The sequence below is a fragment of the Ochotona princeps genome, chromosome 3, assembly GCF_030435755.1.
Source record: "Ochotona princeps isolate mOchPri1 chromosome 3, mOchPri1.hap1, whole genome shotgun sequence".
NCBI classification, from domain to species: Eukaryota; Metazoa; Chordata; class Mammalia; order Lagomorpha; family Ochotonidae; genus Ochotona; species Ochotona princeps.
In genome coordinates this window covers 113,920,837-113,940,932 of record NC_080834.1, presented here as the reverse complement: position 1 = coordinate 113,940,932, position 20,096 = coordinate 113,920,837, and the positions used below count along the sequence as shown (strand labels likewise).

The 20,096-nt window shown below is 44.1% G+C and overlaps 1 protein-coding gene across 3 annotated transcripts in view; it reads left to right on the top strand.

Annotated features, from left to right (window-relative positions):
- Positions 1 to 20,096, top strand: part of FNDC3B (fibronectin type III domain containing 3B) — a 342,344-nt gene that overhangs the window by 64,919 nt on the left and 257,329 nt on the right. For all 3 annotated transcript variants that reach the window (XM_058661102.1, XM_058661100.1, XM_058661101.1), the window contains exon 2: positions 13,225 to 13,363. In XM_058661102.1, the coding sequence (XP_058517085.1) occupies positions 13,253 to 13,363 (111 nt within the window). In that variant the 5' untranslated portion in view covers positions 13,225 to 13,252. The remainder of the gene's footprint in view (positions 1 to 13,224; positions 13,364 to 20,096) is intronic.

The following is a 20,096-nucleotide window of genomic DNA, read 5'->3' as shown; positions in this document are numbered from 1 at the left end:
TACAGAGCAAGAGTGCCGGGACAGCTAGGCCAAAGGCCTGCCTGCCGTGAATGTTTTAAAATACCTTTCCTATGCATGGATCTCATGGTGTTTTGTTCCCAAATAAATTTATCTGTGAATTCCATTTTGCATGTGTTTTTTGGCAGCCTCCACATATGCAAAGGGATGATCTGACTAATGAGATAGTTCTGGTGTCAGCCTGACTGATCAGAAACAGGTATTAAAGGCATGTTTCCACCGCAAATTCCACTCTGGAACACCTGTCAGATTTCAAGAGCTGGCAAAGAGGCCACAGCTGGGAGACAAATTTTGGACATTGGGGTGTATCTCAGATGAAAGGTTTCAAAGAGTATGGAGGTCTCTCGACTGTTGGTGTTTTGTCTGAAGCATCTAACGTGGATTTGTTCTTGCCTACTTGGGTGTAATATTTCACTGTGGCCATACTTACCCTCATGCTTTAACTTCCAGGATGCTAGAACTGTAGCACAGGGCCTGGGATAAAGTGAGTGCACAATAAATATTTGTTCAGACAGGGTTGATGATTCAGTTCCCTTTGTTTGATGTTCTATTTTATAAGATACCTTTCAGCTTATTCCTTCTTTGGGAATGTCACCAGTATGTTTTGTTGTTATCAGGAGGGATCTGTGATTGTTATTTGGATAGAATACTCTTGAACCTTTTTATAGCAAAGAGGCTGTTCTGGCAGCCTCCTTAGGAGGAACTTGCTAAGCTGCTACTTTTTTTGAGATGATTTTGCCCCTGTGATTCATCATGGCCCATCTCATTATTCTCACTGTGGAAGACATAATTTTAGTAGGTTATAATTTGATCGATTTCTGCTGTTCCTTTCCCCTTCTCATTTTTAAAATGTGAATAGAATGAACCTGTTCAACCTTGCTTTAAGGTATTGAGAATGTGATTTGGAAGATCGCTGAACTGTATGCCATAAGGAAACCCGGACAACTCCACTATCTTTGTGGAGGGCGACTGAGGACAGCATAGGAGAGGAGGTCCTCTCCAGGTATCTGTAAACATTCTTTTAATATGGATTCAATTTTGTACCATGGGCTTGTTTTATTTACATGCTCTGTTTTTTTTTTTAAACATTTGTTTATTTATTTGAATGTAACAGAGAGAAGGAGAGAAGTTTGTCCTCTGCTGGCTTACTTCTTCAGGTGGCTATAACGGCCATACTGGACCAGGCCAAACCCAAGAGCCGGGAGCTTCATCTGGGTCTCCCATGCAGGAGCCCAAAGACTTGGACTACCTTTTGTTGCCTTCCTAGGTCATTCACAAGGAGCCAGATTGCAAGTGGATGATCTGGGGCGTAATTGAGTTCCAATATGGGATGCAAGGATTGTAGGGGCAATGGCCACAATGCCAGTCCCTTCGATTTTTTTTTATTATATATTTTTCATCAGCTCTTTCACTTGTGTTTTATTGTCAGATTCTTAAGGCGTCACAGCTTGCTAAGAGAGAGTTGACTTCTTACTATCTACTTAGTCCTGTTTGGGCACACTGCTTCTTGGTTGCTGCATCTGTTGATGGGGGATGCCAGCTGTCTCACCTGAGTGCTGTCAGGTCGGATAAGAATAGTGCGCAGGTGAAGTGCTAACTTGCGAGTTCTTCCTCTAGACTGTCCTAGAATGTTCTCAGTTGTGAGGTGTTTCCCTTATCAACTGCAGTGTGATGCTTGGAGTTAGGATCCCAGGTTGATGCACAGCTGTGAATTTAGTTTGTAATAGATCTTTAGTTTGTAATAGATCTTTAAGTAAAGAATAATTTTAAAAAAAAGGCTTTGGGGTTTTCAAAGGGACTCTGGAAACCATGTGGTAAAGTACCCATCTCACATACAGATAAAGGAATAGTACCACCCTGGGTTTGTGTAGGGGAGGAGGTGGTGTGCATCATGGCAGAGTAAGGGGTGAGCTGCTTGTGTTGGGAACGATTTGTCCTCCGTCTGTCCATCTTCTCTGCTTTCCTCAGCTGGCTTAGGGTTAAACTGGAAGAGTTTTAGAAGTGACCTTTTCAAATCTGACTGTCATTCCCTCACTGCCCGGTAGAGAAAGAAACACAACTCCAAATTTCACTACAGATGAATATTTTTAGTTCATCCCATGCTTAGATAAGATATGCTCTAGGCATATATGAGAATCAGAGCTCATGGCTTCGTGATTGGATGTTTTGTGAGGCTGCTGGAGTGTCATCCCTGGGTTGTTGGAGAGAACTGTGGTTTATTGTGTTATGAGAGTACTGAGATCTCAGGTTTCTAATCAAAATGTTTAAATGCATCTGCCAACTTATCTAGACATGATTTAAAGACAGTAAAACAAATGAGGTTTGGGTTGGTAAGGTGTTTTGTCTTTGCATATTTGCAGAACTGAGCTGTTACTTACCTGAGGTTGTGGGTCTGAGTTCTAGAGAGAGAGAGAGAGTGTGTGTGTGTATCTGATGGTACATAATCTGTAGTAATATAGAATTCTCTTCAGTTTTTATTTTTCTATGAAGATTTTGCTAATTTTGGGCTACTATGGAAATAGCCTTATACTAATGGGGTGCGGCGAGATATAGAAGCTGACTCAAGTTACAAATCATTTTTGTGTACAATACTTCTATGATTAGATTTTTTCCCTTCAGAAAATATATAATCTTATACAGTACTTTTTTTTTAAAGAGATTTATTATTATTATTGGAAAGCCGGATATACAGAGAGGAGGAGAGACAGAGAGGAAGATCTTCCATCTGATGATTCACTCCCCAAGTGAGCCGCAACGGGCCGGTGCACGCCAATCCGATGCTGGGAACCAGGAACCTCTTCCAGGTCTCCCACACGGGTGCAGGGTCCCAAAGCTTTGGGCCGTCCTTGACTGCTTTCCCAGGCCACAGGCAGGGAGCTGGATGGGAAGTGGAGCTGCCGGGATTAGAACCGACGCCCATATGGGATCCTGGGGCGTTCAAGGCAAGGACTTTAGCCGCTAGGCCATGGCGCCGGGCCCTATACAGTACTTTTGAATTCAGGTTGTCTGTTGCTCAATTTATTGTAATGTAAACATAATTTAATAAATTACACAGAGCCAAATGGAATGTAAAATGTACCTGTGGATCCATATAGGCAGGGACAAAATATTAGCTACGTGGTATTCCCTTGTGGCTGTCAGGAACACAGTAGATAGTTCTTTCAGAATTTGTTGCTTGAACCGTCTCCCAGTATTTATTCTTAAAATATTTGAGAGGGAGAGAAAGGAGCTAGTGCTCCCACCTTCCAATTCATTCCCTAAACACCCCAACTGGCAGAGCTGAACTGATGGAAGCGTGGTAGCTGGGAACCCAGTTGAGATCTCCCATCTGGGTTTTAGGAACCCGGTGGATTGAGTCATCTCCACTGCTTGCCAGGATTCGCATTGGCAACAAAATCGGGAGCCTGAGCCAGGTATCCAGCCCAGGCACTGGATGTGTTAAGGGGACACGGGCCAGGAGAGGCTTAACTGCTGGTCCAAATGCCCACTCCTTGATATTTGTTTAAATCAGGAGGTTGCTTTTGTTTATGTTAAAAAAACCCCTCAGTTTCACAGTGTTTCCCTCTGGATTTAAACATTTCCAACTTTTCTCCTGTGCTTATAATTGGATGCAAACCGTAAGAATGTTTTTAAGGTTAAGAACTTTTTGAGACAACTGTGATTTCACTTCACTAATGAACACACATCAGACAAGAAGGCAAATTCCAGACTATTTGTGCCTCAACCAACCAGCTGGGCACATACCTCCAGGTACTGCTCACGTCTCAAGAGGTTTTTCTGCATGAACAATTATCACCACTCCTTCTTTCATTGAAGTGGCAAGCCATGGCAGGCGTCTTTCTTGCACAGCTGTATAGAACCCAGCTGTAAAATTAGATTTCACTGGCACTAAAACAGCGATTACCAACACTGTAAGTGCATGCATTCCTTTTCAACATTTGACTTCAGATTCTTCCTCCTCTTCGGGCAGGCAGCTGTCCTGAAATAAGGGAAACAGGCTTTGCAAGTTTTTAGCTTTAGTTTAACCTATACTCAGTAAGTATTGGGGGGGGGGTGGCGGGCAAGGGGGCCCACGCAATTGGTGATTCAAACAGCTTGTTACCAAGAGAGCAACCTTAAGGACTAATCTATAGTCATTATTTTATAGAAGAATTTAATTGCTCAAATTCAGAGCCAGTTATTGGCAGACATGAGATCAGAGTGCATATTTTCCAGCACTCAGTGCTAGGGTCTTTACATTCCAGTACTTTCATTTATATTTTTTTCAAATATACTGATTCTATGAGCTCCTCTTAGCTGAGGGCCTTTGACAGTCCCCGCTCCCTCTCCATATTCCTTTTTGCACTGTTTAATTTGATTTAAAATAATTTGACTTAAAAAAAAAAAAAAACAAAGGAAAGGGGAGGGAGTGTCTGCCTTAGTGTGCTCCTTCGCTCTGCCTGGAGAGGGAAAGGCACACTATGGCCCCGACACCCTCCCCACCTCCCCTCTGGCGGCCCTGCATCCAATGGCAGTGCCCCACATCAGGTTCCTAGAGGCCCCGTGCTAATTCCAGTGCCAAGGCGCTGGTGTCATGTTACTGGAAAGGGAAAGAAAAGCCACATTCTCCCAGGAGTAGGGAGGAGGTACTGTAGTCAGGTGTGTGTGGTGTGGTGGAGGAGCAGAGGGCCTCGGGGACTGCGGAGGTAAAGCAGGATTGCATTGTGCCTCTGTTTGGTTTTGTCCTGCCCTCCCCTGCCTTCTTTCTGTCAGTATTCCTGTCGCGGTAATCCAGAAGTTGTGAAGCCCTTGCTGGCTATCTGGGAAGGCTAGAAATAGGTGACTGTGGATTTTCGAAGTCTTGAAATATCAGTCAAGGGACTTCCCTCTCCAAGCTAGCACGGGTTAGGAAGGGAGCGTGTGTTTGTTTGAGGAAGAAAATAAAGTGTGAAATCCCGTTAGTTGTAGGAATGCATATGACTCAGGACCTTGCTGCTCCTTCCGCTTCTTTCTTTCTTTCTTTTTCACTTCACCCTTACTGAATCCAAGAAAGCAGTGAGGGGGCCCGCAGCTGGAAGCGTCCCCCTGGTACCTGATGGCATCACGCACCAAGGCCACCTGTGTGCACGCTCATGAATGCAGGCTTCCTTTGCCGTGTGATAGAATTCTGTGTTAAACTTTTGACTTCTCTGGATTTTTTTTTTAAACCACAGCCGTGGCATAAACAAATACAGATCAGCTGCACGGATGTTTATTTGTCATTAAGTTCCATTAGGGTTTGGTTTCATGTGAGAAGCCCTTTAGAAACTAGTCTTGTCATAACTCCTGAGACATTGGCTGTCTTACGGTTTTGCTGTTTCTCAAGAGAACGCAGAAAACAGTCATTTTTTTATCAACTCTCCAGCTCCTCTGCGTCAGCCACAACACTGAAATGAAGCACCCCTTTCCCGTGATTCTGGAAGTTTACCAGGCTATTATTTTGAGAACCCATAGGGTTTTTCCCACCTCACTGAAACAAGGAAGACATCCTTCCTTTTTCCCTCGCTAGTATTGTATTAATGGTTAGAACTCTGGTCTGTTTTTGACGATTTTCTTTAACCTGAGCCACAATGGTATGAGTCAAGCCACAATTTTACCAATCTGCTCATGAAAATGCTTCCATAGCGTGCAAAAATGTTTACAGCTGTTTGGCTTGTGGGAGGTGGTCAGTTAATCCGCATTTTATTGGAAGATGCTAGCTTTGTGCAGTATGTGAAATCACACTTAACTTCAGTGATTTGAGTTTTGAAGAGCCTCCCATGGAATCATTTGCAGGTTGCCTGATAGGTCCTTACACTGCAGGGGTTTCAGCAAGGGTATTTTTAATTGGAGCACAGAAGCAAAAGGTGAAAATTTAATCCCTTAACCGAGCTGCTTTCCGAATACTTGCCCAGCCTAGTCACAAAGCTGGTGAGAACAACTCCATCAGGGTGTTGGTGAAGCCAGCGAGCAGGGGGAGTGCCTGGCTCAGCCTGGCGTGTAGCTCAACTCAGGAGCCTCTTCCTTTCCTCCAGCCTGATGGACATACTTTGTTTCTTTCCCTGTTAAGTTTGTTTGTTTTTTTCCCCTTGTCATCTGAAATTAATTTGGGTACTGTACTGCCCTAACTCACATCTTGAATTAATGTAAGGAAATTTGGGTCATAGGCCCACAGAGTGAGGACCAGGACATTTTGTGACTAATGTGAAGGCCAGCTTCACAGACTTAACGTTTCTCCCAGCAATGATGAGGACTTTGGCTGCGGGTACTGAGAGACGCTTCCCAGGACACACTTGCTGTCTCTGGCCTTGGAGGTGCCTTAGTTCCCTGCTGTCAATCAGTTTTCATGAAATTGGCCAGTGTGTTTTTTTCTTAGTACAGGCTTGGCCCAAAATACGTTGGAAGAGTTTTAACAGCAGGAAAAGCAAAATAAGAGGGAAAAAAAATAACAAGTCAGTTACCCAGAGAGCTGTAAAAACCGAAGATCCTTTGTAACTCTTTAAAATAAGGTCTTCTTTCGAAGTATTGGGAACATACCTTGGATGAAATCAAGTATCTGAGCGCAGCGAGGAGTTGTTCATTTTGCTGTCGGAGTGCTCACTGCTGCCGTTTAGCTCTGGCCTTTCTGGTAACGCTGGGTCTGGCTTGCAGGTAAGCAGTGGCTCGCTCTCCTAGCAGATGGGGGAAGTGAGCCACAAGGCTCATGTGGCAACCTCTCCCTGTCAATCAAAAGAATAGAACTGGTAGGGCATGAAGCACTTGCGGTTTTAGTGTTAGAATGTGTGGTTAGCAGGAGCGATTGTGAGGGCTTGCGGTTGTTTCCAAGTGCTTTGAGATGGAAGTGGGGGGTAAGAGCGAAATACAGGGGAGAAGCCTTGGAGCTCGCTAGGGGTAGGGGAATGGAAAGAGGACTCCGAAAGCAGGCTGCAGTCTCTTTTCCATTCGTTTATTCCAGTGAGTTTTCAGCACACCTACTTGTTTGGAAAGGGTGTCATCACAAAATCTCTGATGTGTGTGGCTCACAGGACAGGTGTGGTGCAGCCTTGACAATGATGCTTGAGTTCCGGGATAGCTTTGGTCAGTGTCTGTGATAGGTTTGGTCACCTGAGATACTGCTGCATCTCGGAGGAAAGGAACCCAGTGCGAGTGACGGTGTGGCCAGGGCAGTTTGAGACTGCTGTGACTGGTCCCCTTAGCCAGGGATCTTTTGTCTGTTCCGCTCACTTTATCCTCGCCATGACCCAGGAAGATGGCACAGGGTACCTGGCAGACCTTCTTTCCTGTCTGTGTAACTGACAAGTTAAGGCAGGATGTTTAGGGTCTGACCCTGAGATGGGAGGGATGTGCCAAACAGTTTCGTTGAATGACAAAGGGAGAAGGTGCTTACGAAAAGTAAATTTAGGGGCCCTGCACGATAGCCTAGTGGCTAAAATCCTTGCCTTGTATGCACTGGGAACCCTTATGGGCACTGGTTTGTGTCCCTGCAGCCCGTTTCCCATCCAGCTCCCTGCTTGTGGCCTGGGAAAGCAGTCGAGGGTGGTCCAAAGCCCTGGGACCCTATACGCGCGTGGGAGACCCGGAAGAGAATCCTGGCTTCAGATTGGCTCAGCTCTAGCTGTTGTGGCCGCTTGGGGAGTGAATCAACGGAGGGAAGATCTTCTCTGCCTCTCCTCCTCTCTGTAAAGCTGACTCTCCAATAACAATAAGTAAATCTTTTAAAAAGGTAAACCTAGGATTTCAACGGAGAGATGAATTTCTCTACATGTGTAGTCAAAATGCTGCAGTAACACTCCAGTACCTTATGGCTGAACACAGTGTTGGGCTAAACAACCAACTGAAGTCCGTAGGAATAAAAGCTGTGGCCAGCTAGTTCTGGAATGTAGCAAGAAAATATATCCTTTCCATCCGGTGGCAGTAGAGATTAAGTAGGTGTTAGTTCTTAGAGTTAACTCAGGGGATGGTTAGGCTTTCACATTGATTGATTTATCTTCTAATTCCATTCAAGAGGTGTGATGTGCTGTGTACCCTCCCCCCACTCGCTTCAAGTGCCCTTGAGTTGAGCCACCCTGTTGAAGGTTGAGCTTGTGGCTGATTTTGTCTTGAGTTCCCGGTCGGGAACAGAGAAGGCAGCTTCCCCTTGGGGAGCTGTCACCATCAAGTGATAATAGTGCGCAACAGAGCTTTCCAGATCTCTGGGTCCCTCTTAACCTGCTTGAACTGCCGATGGGTTTGTGTGATTTTTCCCAGCATGCAGCCTGAATACTTGACTTTTCCTTTTGTATTTGGCAAACTCACTGCCTGTCGCAGTTTGTCACTGGCGGGTAACCAAAAAGATGGTGACTATGTGGCTTTCTGTTGTGCGATTCTGTTTTTCCTTCTTTTACAGTTCTCCTTCTTGCATGTCATCTTTTCTTTCCCGTGATCCATGGCACTAAGTTTCTGTGCCGTGATCGTTTTAAGGGACAGTTTGGCAGGCAGTTGCCTTGTTAAGGAGCAGGGCATTTTTTTGCATAAACATAATGATTCCTTTGATAATGTGCCTTGAATTCCAGGCAGATGAAAATATGTACAGGGAGTACGGAAGTGAGAATTTAGAGATTGTTGGTGCACATGGCATTCACATTCCATCCAGCTACATCCGGTACCTCCTTGGCTGCGTCAAGCTGGTCTACCCCTGTTGAAACTTAGGGTTTACAAAACAGGTCTTGGGATTTAGCAAGCTGATAGCCTGTGGAAAAGAGGGCCAACCGATTTAGTCATGGATATGTGAGACTCTTGGGCAAAGTTCTTAGTGACTTTTTTCCCACTCTATTCTTCCATTCTCTCTAGGACTCACAGTGTGAGCGTCGAGTAATTAAGTTGCGGCATCAGTGGGTATGGTGTTCCTACCTTCCCACTGTGTGCTTTCCACAGAGCAAGTGCATGTGCCTTGACTCTGTCTTCGCTAATTCGGCCGCCCTCACGGCAATGCGCAGTAACCACTGAACGGTGCAGGAGATGCATTATCCATCATCCAGCACCAACAGAAAAATTCAGGCCCCTTACCCGAGGTCATCCACAAAGCACATACAATGGTCTCCTTGTGTCCATGGCCTTGGTTTCTATAGGGGCCAATTCTCATATTAAACAAGATGATTCTGCAGTTCTGTGTTGATTCCCATCCTATATCAATAAAGCCTTTGTGGACCTAGGCCTTGGGGTGGGAACAGGGAATTTAACCCCCTACCTTGGACTCCCAACACCTGAAGAGTTCTACTCAGAGGGCTGATGTGCTGTGCCTTTTTGATAGCAGCTCCTGTGATTTAGCACAGTTGCAGTGGGAAGCTTTCTTTATCTGTAATTATCAGAGCTAGATAGGATGGTGTTGGTGTTGAGACAAACTTGGGTTTGAAAAAGAGGGGAACTGAAATACTGAAATTTGTATTAGACTACAACCATCTTTTCTCCTAGCCTCCTCCTGCCATCTCGAGAAATAATGACAAATATAAATGAGCAGCACTGCTCATTGGATTTGTGGCTCAGATGCCAACTCAAATCTTTGCCTCGTCCATGTGAAGCATACATAACTTTTAATCTGAAGCAGATGTTCACAAAGTGACCCTGCTCTTATCCTACCCAGGCCGTCAAACCTGTATTATTGTTTGTTCTACCCCAATCTTACTGTGTGTGATCTATGGACACAGAGAGCACCCAGGGGCAGCCCATGAATTGGTTTACTTCTTCTACCCAGTGATGGAGAGAGCAGGTCCCATGCTTAATAGTTTTGTGAGGTAACTGGGACTCTGCTGCCTGGAAAGGGCTTTTGTGCTCAGTAAACAGCACATGGCAAGGGAGAGAACTTTCATCAGAATCTGCTGTCCATCTGCTGGCAAGTGCCCTGCTACACCTGCTGTCCCCCTGAGGGTGAGGTCAAGGTGACAGAGGGAACAGAATGCTTGTTACCTCTAGATGCTCCTGTTCTGGTGAATTACTGCCTCGTTTGTCCCACCTGTAATTCTGAAGAATTATTGAACACTTACCAACGAGGTCAGTCTAATACAGTCAGAGAAACTAGTCACCCTTTCCATTGTGCACAAGTAGGGTCACAGATGTTAAAAAGCAAATTGAGGGTCAGGTGTTGAACCTAGCAAAAAAAGACAACCGGGTCTAACTTCAGAGCGCCTGGGCGCTGTGCCTGCTTGTCTCCTGGTTCCAGCTTCCTGTCGACGTCGTGGGAGACGGCACGGTGGTGCAGGTGATTGGGTCCCTCCCGCCCATGTGTCAGAACTGGCTGCTCACTCTCAGCCTCTGTTCCAGCTGTTGTTGGCATTTGGGGAGTGAGACAGTGGATGGAGGCATGAGCTTCCTTCCTCCCCAAAAAGGTTTCTTTTTTTTAAAGATAGTTGGTAGAAAGGTAGAACTTGAAATGGACATGAGTGCTTTTATCATTTAATCTACTCAGAATCAAAGTTCCGTCATGATAGTGTCAGTGGTATGATCTTCATTTTTTTTTTAAGAAGGAATTTGTTTTTTACATTAGGATGAATTATTGGGCTTTGGGCTTTGTACTTTTATTTGCTTAGGAATGAGTAATTGCCTCATAAAACAGCATGATGTCACTATTAACACTGAATTATAAGACCTGTTATTATAGAATGTACTTCCTTGTTTGGTGTTTAAATAATTAGTTTCTCCAAATGAGGTTATAATGAGCAGTGTAAAATTTTACCTATTTAAGATAAAAAGGTTTAAAATCTCCCGCGTGTCTTTTTATGCATCGCTTGATGCTTCGGGGGAATTTCTTTCAGGTGGTATTGAGGAGGAAATACACTGTTCAGGAAGGAGGCATTTGAGAAGAAAAAGTAATTTCTCTTTTGTAGACCTGAGGCAGATTTGAGGAAGTCATTGAAGGGTTTGCCCAGTGTTCTGTTTGGTTTGGGTATTGAATATGAAAGTCATCATTGACCAAATATCTTTGCATAATATTTGGGGGGCTTTATTAGGGGTGATGAGAACTGTGAACTATTTGGCAGTTTCTGAAATCCCTTGAGATTCTGTGCATGTTATTTCTTTCTCATTCTGTGTTCATTTCCTTAAACTTTTTTTTTTTTAAGATTTATTTTATTTTTATTGGAAAGTCAGATGTACAGAGAGGAGGAGAGACAGAGAGGAAGATCTTCTGTCTGCTGATTCACTCCCCAAGCAGCTGCTTCAGTCCGAGCTGTGTTGATCTGAAGCCAGGAGTCTCTTCCCAGTCTCCCATGCAGGTGCAGGGTCCCAAGGCTTTGGACCATCCATGATTGCTTCGCCAGGCCACAAGCAGGAAGCTGGGTGGGAAGCAGGGCAGCCAGAATTAGAACCGGTGCCTGTATAGGATCCCAGTGCGGGAAAGCTGAGTACTTTAGCCACTAGGCTACTGCTCTGGGCCCTTAAACTTTTTAAAACTGTAAATTTGTGGATATAATAAGTATGTAAATATTTTAGAGGTTCAAATACAAAGTAACTGTTATTTTCGACCTAGGGGATTTAAAAGCTAGATGTTGTCAGCAAGTGCTATTTTGGATCAAAAATCTGAATATGTATATGAATCTCATGTATTTGATAAAAACCGAACTGCATCTCCTGAGGCCATCCCTGAGCTGGGTGCTGAGGTTTCGGAATAGAGAGGAAGTGGGAGTTATGCACCAGTGGTAAAGATGTCAATATGCAACCAATTAATTCAAGTCGTAGACATGATGGGGAGACAGTTAGAATGCGAGTAGCGAGTCAATAGCACAGTGAGAAAGTGCAGTGCTGGTAGTTAACCTCTGTTCCTTGCTTGAATTTATGGCTTGTGGACAATATTTTAGTCCTACTGAAAGAGGTAGACTGCTTTTGTGATGAGTAACTGTTGTTTAATTTATGTCTTGATAATTATGCTAAAGAGAAGGATACCGCCAATTTTCATTGGGCATTTTTAACTACAAGAGCAAGAGAAATCTCATTTTATCTCAGGGAGATCCTTGGGAATGGTTGTAAATGTCATATATATATATATATATATATATATATATATATTTAAGATTGATTGATTTGAAAGAGATAAAAATAGAGAGACAGAGGGTGAGATTTTGCATCTGCTGGTTTGCTTACCAAATGGCCGCAAGGCCACTGGCACTACGCCAGGCTGAAACCAGGAGCTTCTTCCACGTCTCCCACAGGAGTGCAGGGCCCCAAGTACTTGGGCCATCTTCCTCTGCTCTCCAAGGCAGTCAGTCAGAAGTGGAGTAGCCATGATTTGAACTGGTGCTGCAGGCAGTCACCTAACTGCCTATACCACAGAACTAGCCACCTATTCTTTTTTAAAGATTTATTTATTTTATTGGAAAGGCAGATGTACAGAGAGGAGGAGAGACAGAGAGGAAGATCTTCTGTCTGATGATTCACTCCCCAAGTGACTGCAATGGCCGGTGCTGCGCCATTCTGAAGCCAGGAGCCAGGAACTTCTTTCTGGGTCTCCCATGCAGGTGCAGGGTCCCAAGGTTTTGGGCCATCCTCAACTGCTTTTCTAGGCCACAAGCAGGGATGGGAAGTGGAGCTGCCGGGATTAGAACTGGCACCCAAATGGGATCCTGGTGCATTCAAGGCAAGGACCTTAACCATTATGCTATCGTGCCGGGCCCAGTGGGCACCCATTCTTGTGACTAATTGCAAACCCTTGTGTTCCAATGCATTGGCCTCCTACATCAGACTGCTTCCTTTCCTGTAGCTCTTCCTCAGATCTAACACAGAATAGCTTCAGGGTCTTGTGTCCAGAATGCCTGAGACCATAAATATTCCCAGCTGTGTCATTTTTTTCTTTAATATTTGCACATCCAAAGTGATTTGCTTTGGGGATAGGCCTGAAACCTAAAAAGAAAATCCTTTTGTGTTTCGTATACACCTGAGACACAGCGCTGGAGGACAGTTTCATGCAGTATTTCCGGTGTGTCTGGATTTTGACCGCCACTCGTCACATGAGATCAGGTGTTGCATTTGTCACTGTTGGTGTCATGTAGGTGTTCTGCAAGATGCGGATTGGGGAGCATTTGGGTTTACTATTTTGTATTCCAGATGCTCAACCTGTGGGATGCTCTGGTTAGAATCACTTAGGTATCAGCAGGCCTCATGTGGAACGCTTTTATTGCTGACTACAGTAGCTGGTGTTTGTGGTCCTGAGTTCTAAATGTCATTTTGTTTTTTCCCTTGCAGGAAGCCAGTTGAGGGAAATTCTCCATGAATGTATGTCACAATGATGATGACCGACCAGATCCCTCTGGAGCTGCCACCTTTGCTGAACGGAGAGGTGGCCATGATGCCCCACCTGGTGAACGGAGACGCAGCTCAGCAGGTACGTACCGTAAGGGAGGAACGGAAGTCAGTTTGTGGCAGTGGGAAGCAATTTCCCACTAACTGAGTTGGGAATCAAAGGTCTGTTTGGTGCGCTAGTATTACTAGAGGTAAGTGTTTTGTGTTAGAATTTCTGTATGATATTTGAAAATATCAGAAATTGTGGTTTGAAAACAGCACATGTGAGCTCATCCAGTTAGTATTCTTGGACCATTGGAAAATGTGTGATTTTTATTTTTGGCAGTGAGTCATTTTGAGACTATGTAAGTCTTTGGAATAAATTGACTGTTTATTCCTGTTATGCATTGTGCTCAGCTGGTTGGTTGGGTTGGCCGGAGCAGTGTGCTCACAAGGGCAGGCTTTGATTTCACGCAGAGTGACCCGGACAAGATGCGCAGGTCAGAGTGAACCCAACCTGACTTCTGGAGCAGTCCTTCCAATGTGTAGCTCATAAAATCAGGATACTTAGTTTCTCTAAACTCCTTTGTCAGTACAGACTGATTGGTACAGAATGGAAAGGTTATTTTTCAACTCAATCATGTAGCGCTTAGGGAAAAGAACAGCTAAACACCAAGTAAAACTTTTTTTTTCATTACAAAGTCAGATATACAGAGAGGAGGAGGGACAGAGAGAGGAAGATCTTCCATCCGATGATTCACTCCCCAAGTGAGCCACAATGGCCGGTACGCGCCGGTCCGAAGCCAGGAACCAGGAACCTGGAACCTCTTCTGGGTCTCCCACATGGGTGCAGGGTCCCAATGCCTTGGGCCGTCCTCGACTGCTTTTCCAGGCCACAAGCAGGGAGCTGGATGGGAAGTGGAGCTGCCAGGATTAGAACTGGCGCCCATATGGGATCCCAGGGCATTCAAGGCGAGGACTTTAGCCACTAGGCCATGGCGCTGGGCCCAGCTCAACACCAAGTAAGACTTTTTAAAATTATTAAATGAGACCAAATAATTATTTTTGGTAATGTTACATTTTCAAGTAAACCACAAACACTGAGCTTGCCCAGTCTTGGAAGAAAATAGATGTTTTTGTTTTTGTGTGTTTCTTAGGAAAAACTGAATTGGAAATAACTGATTGAAAAAATAGTTAAATATATATATATATATAATTGAATTAGCTTCATCACTTACTTGACTTCAGTGTTCATTGTACGCCATGTGTGTAATGCTTTGTACATACCTCTGTTGGATCTTGCCTTGTTGCTTCATAATTTACATGGGTTTCTCTGAATAACATTGTGAACCCTATAAGAGCAAAGACCAACTAGCAGGTGCTCAAGAAATGGTTGTCATTTATCCTTTCCTATTACTCGTGCAGGTATCTCTCTTCTGGATTTCTTAGTCTTTTTTTTTTTTTTGGGGGGGGTTGTTGTTGTTGTTGAGTCATTGTATTACCTTTTGTGTATGTAGATTTACCTATTTATTAATGACAAGGCAGATTGAGAGAAAGATCTCCAGTCATTCTTTGGTTTATTTCACAAATGGCAGCAACATTAAGGACTGGGCCAGGCGGAGACCAGGAGATGTGTACTCCATACAAGTCTCCCATGTGGAAACAGGTGCTTAAGTTGTTGGGCCATCTGCCACTGTCTTTCCAGATGCCTTTCCAGGGAGCTGGGTTGCAAGGGGAGTAGCTGGGAGTCAAAGTGGCACTCTGATGTGGGATGCCAGTGATACCTTAACGTGCAGTGTCACATACCTGTCCACTATTTTCTGCTGTGTTTTTCTTTTAAGGTTTATTTATTTTTAGTGGAAAGATTTAGAGAGAGGAGGAGAGGCAGAGAGGAAGATCATCTGTCTGCTGGTTAACTTCCCATGTGGCTTCAATGAGCAGAGCTGAGTTGATCTGAAGCCAGGAGCCAGGAACTTCTTCTGGATCTCCCACGTGGGTGCAGGGTCCCAAGGCTTTGGGCTGTCTTCAACTGCTTTCCCAGGCCACAAACAGGGAGCTGGATGGGAAGTGGAGTAGCCGGGATTAGAACCAGTATCCATATGGGATGCTGGCACATGCAAGGCAAGGGCTTCAGCAGCCCAGGTCCTCATGTGTAGGCATCTAAATCCCACTTACCCATGTAGCCAAGGGACCTGAGGTACCTGTTCATGTTGCTGTTTACATGATGTCTGTCTCATTTCTAGAATCGGTTTTCCCAGTGCAGCCTTTTTGTTCATTGCAGAGCTCATAGATATAGCATTTTCCAGTTTTCCCTTCAGAAGCGAAAGACCTTTGTACATAGAAGTGACAATTGCTTAGAAGACCATATGAGTCTCCCTACTTTGTGTGTGAACTCTGCTCTAAGCAGATGTTGTTTAATAGTTTAGTAAAACCACATTTTCATTTCTTCTGGGAGTCCTATAGGGCTAAGGAACGGGAAATCTGGCTTATAGGTAGAGTATGTAGCCTTCTCGAATAGGACACTTAAACTCCCTGGGAAGCAGACACTTAATCCTTTTTTATTGTAAATATTTCTTTATTTACTTGAAAAGTTGATCTACAGAGAAGGAGTGACAGAGAAAGAGATCTTCCATTTGCTGGTTCATTCCTTGAATGACTGTAACAGCTGGGGCTTAGTCAGGCCAAAGTCAGAGGTCTGGAATGCCATCCTGTCTCCCATGTGGGTGCCAGGCACCCAGGCATCTGGGCCATCTTCTAATGCTTTCCTGGATGTTTTAGCAGGGAATTGGATCACTGGATCAGGAACAGAATCCAACACTTGAACTGGCACTTGAGTATGGGATGTCAGCATTGTAGGCAGTGTCTTAACCTGCTTATGTCTTTTTAATTAGTAAATATGTTTGAGCTAAAAGCATTAGTATTTCTAGGTTATATGGGCCTAGTTATTGTTTGGCATTGAACTTTACATTTCTCTTACTGGATCAACGTTGCTAAGTAGCCAAAGTACTTGTAGTGTTGGCGTAGGTGAGTGTGCGAGAGACCTAGGGCCTGTGTGTGGAAGTGAGGTAAGGCATAGGAGGATGATACATCAGAGAAGCAAGCAAAACCAAGGAGGTGGAGAAGTGAAGGGTCATTCAGGTGTCAAGGTGAGACCCCAACGTGGGATCCCGGGGTGTGGAACCATATGAATTGGCAGTGCTTGCTAAGAGCACCTGTTGGTGTTTGTGGGCTTGCTGTTACGAGCCTGCACTGTGTTGTGCACAGGTGGGGTCCCTGATACAGGACCAGCCCATGAGACATGCCAGAGAGACATCTATCTGTATGGATTCTTTCTGAGCCTTTTTACTGTGCGCCTCCTCTGAGACAACACCTTTTCATCTTGACTGGGACTCTTTGGAGGTGCAGGATCGCCTGCTGGAGAAGGCGTTACAGGCACTGGATGACACGCCCTTGGCTGTGCTTCAACCCATCTCTCTAATAAGAGAGCTGCCTGCCGGCCCCAGGGCTCTGTGAGCGGTGTGCATGACAAAGCTTGGCTTGTGTGTGTTTGCGGTGTTCCCAGTGCCATACAGCTGTGCAGAGGACAGTGTAAACATTTCTGGCTATGCAGATGGGCCACCACAGTTAGAGGCAGCTCTTCAGTTCCCATAGCCTGTTTCTTCCTGTTCTTTCCTGATGGTTTCTGGATTTAATTAGGACTAATTCTTGGCAGCATTCACTGCTGTACCGTGGCTTTCTAAATAAGAGACACTGTTAATTTTCATTATTTGAGATCATGTTAAATTTGAAACTTTGATTTGCCATTTTAGGCAGGTAGTTGGAAAATTAGAGCGAAAAGGGTGATTCTGAACAAGGAATCTATCCACCTCGTGAATGAGTTTTTTTTTTTTTTTTCAGTCTTACCAATTAAAAAATAAATAGCAATAACAGCAAACAACAACGAAAGCCAAGCTGTCAACAGAGGTGACTTTTTCAACAGCTTTCCGAGTTACAGTCTACCTGCCATACAGTTCACCTATTTAAAATATTCAGTAGTAATATACTCAGAGATGCACACCTTCACTGGAGTTAACTTTCGAACATTTTTAACGGCCTATAAAGAAACCATTTGGCAGTCACTTGCTAGTCCCTGTTCCTTCCTGCTTCTAGGCAAATGCTAATGTATTTTTTGTGAATGCTGTCTGTTCTAGATATTTCATATAAATGAAATCATTCAATACTTGATGTTTTGTCTCTAGCATCTTTATCTCGGCAGACTTTCCAGGTTCATCCATATGTTATTCCATGTCTTAGAACTTCGTTTCTTTTTTCATTGCCAAATAATATACCACTGTATAGATAAGCCCACATTTTTTTCCGTCATTCATCATCAGCTAACCGAGCTGTTTGCACTTTTTCCCTGTGATGGACGGTATTTGTGTGACCATACGTGAGCAGAGTTTCCTGTTGGCCTGTTTTTGTTATTCTTGAACATGTAAGTAGGAGTTTTGAAATTGAGCAGCTCTATATTCAGCTTTTGTTTTTTCCACAAAGTCTTGCTGCTGTTTCTCAGCAGTAATTTTTTTTCCTACCTCTGGATAATTAATGGCCAGCTTAATTAAATAATTTCCTTTCCTTAATATGCCTAATTGTATAATATTCTTGATTATAAAAATCAGTTTTGACTTGGGTTTTTAAAGAATAACAGTATAAATTATGGTGGTTACCTTTCTGTAATCAGAAAATTGGTACCTGTGTGGTGACATTTTTCATAACCCAATGATGTATTCAACTGTTAGGACCTTTTAGCACATTTTAAATATTTTAAAATGTGGTAGCTAATTTTAAGTGCAAAAGAGAAACAATGACTCATTTTCTGACTTTCAACTTTGGTTTGATATTTTAATAATCTCTGAAGAAGGTTATGACAACCAGCAATTGAGGAAACCATTAGGTTAAGAACTGAAGTCTTTATGTAGGATGGTAGATCATTGATTTGCTAGTTAAATCTGTGACTTTTAGAACTTGCGTGAGGGTGGTGTTCTGTCTTGTATATTAGTGGTTCTGTGTGTTTTGTCAGTTCCAGGTGGGAGAAGGCTAGATGATATGTTGTTTGTTCTGATTAGTGTTATAGCACATTGCGGGTACCCAGTAAGTACTCTGTTTGCTCTACTGTATTTCCCATTTCTTGCCTTTTATTTTCTTCTAAGCTTCTTCCAACTTCTTCTAAGTTACTAAGGAGTGTTCTTAGCTCTTCTTCCTCAGGAAGCAGATCATCTTAAGCAGAAACTAGTCTACCAGCTCAGGATAGCTTGCCCTGGAACTGTGCTTCAGGTTGCTTCCTGCACAGCCAGTTTTGTTGGATTCGCCTGAGCCCGCTGACCAGCACTTTAGTGCATTAGTCCACCGAGAGCGCCTTTCTGTTTCCTGTCCCTTCTTTCTCCTCCAGAACTTTCCTGGAGCCATCTCTGAGCACGGATTTCCAGGTGGCAGGGGAAACATTCGGATTCTTTCTGGGTTCAGGTGGTGCCCAGTGTCATCATGTCCCTTAGAGCCAGCGTGGCCCTCCTCCACATCCAGTGACCTGGACATCTTCTGAATAAGTTTCCTGTCCTTGCTGCTTCCTTCTTGCAGTAGTCATTCACATTCTCTTTCCACACAGGTTTACTCCTTCAATACATCAGCATCTACTGGCCAGGGGGGCTATGGAGAGTTGTGGCTGTTCCTCAGAAAGGAAGTTTTATCATTAAATGTAGTGTAGAGAAATAAACAAACAACTCCTGGGAGAATTACCCAGGGAAAAAAAGCTATTTAAATGAAAATGGAGCTGCCAGCTATTAGCATACTGTTGCTGAATAACATAGAACAGCTCCTTTTATGATAAAATTCAACTGATGGACTGAAATGTGAAGTAGCAGGTAGCCTTGGACTGGTCAAGTACTGGGCTTGGAACAACCAGTGTGATAAACTCAGTCTTGGGTCGTGCTGTGCAGCATTAGGAGGTATCAGGAATGCAAAGCATACACAGATGTGTAAATAAAATCGTTGTTATAGACTGCTATTCGTGTTTTCTCCATTCTTCATACTCCTCAAGGCCACTGGTGTTCAGATAGTTTCAGTGTCTCTCCTGTGAGCTTTGGGGTAATAAAGAGTAGGGGATATGATTTATGATTTAAGTAAGGACAGACTGAATAATAGTTGTTCATTTTAATAGGCATTTATCAGATGTCTTCAATGCCAGCATTCTGTGAGATGCAGTGACACAAAGACGAATAGGCTGTGTTCTTGCCCTGAAGGAATGAGTAGTTTAGAGGGGAGCGAAAGCTGCATTTACACCACGGCTGGGCTGCCGGAGGAATGGTCGGGGAACATCACAGTGCTATGTGAGCACACAGGATAAACTGTGGCGTGGGGGCCAGGTAGGCAGAGAACAGATCAGGAAGGTGTCTGTGAGGAGGCTGTGCCTGGGGCGGATGCTCTAACTTCATATGGAATCTAGAACTGTTGTTTTGGATTACTGATGTCATCAGTTTGTTTTCTTAAGCGAGAATACCATTGTATGGATTGTATATGTAGTAGTCAGCTAATATTAGAGGCTCCCCAGGCAAACTGCGTGCATAGACTGTGAGTGCTTTTCAGTTCAGTGTCCTTCGTGAATCTCATCCTACTCTCCTGCTGCTGTTCTCTTGGTGAGCATTCCTCAGAGGTGCAGGTCACAAAGGACCTGCTGACCAAAGCCACTTGCCCCCCACCCCCCCCCCCGCCGCTTCTGAGAGCCCCCCTCTCAGCAGTAAAAGAAAGTCTGAGTGTTTTTTTTTTCTTTCTTAATGAAACTTCTCCAGGTCTGTGGTCTAACT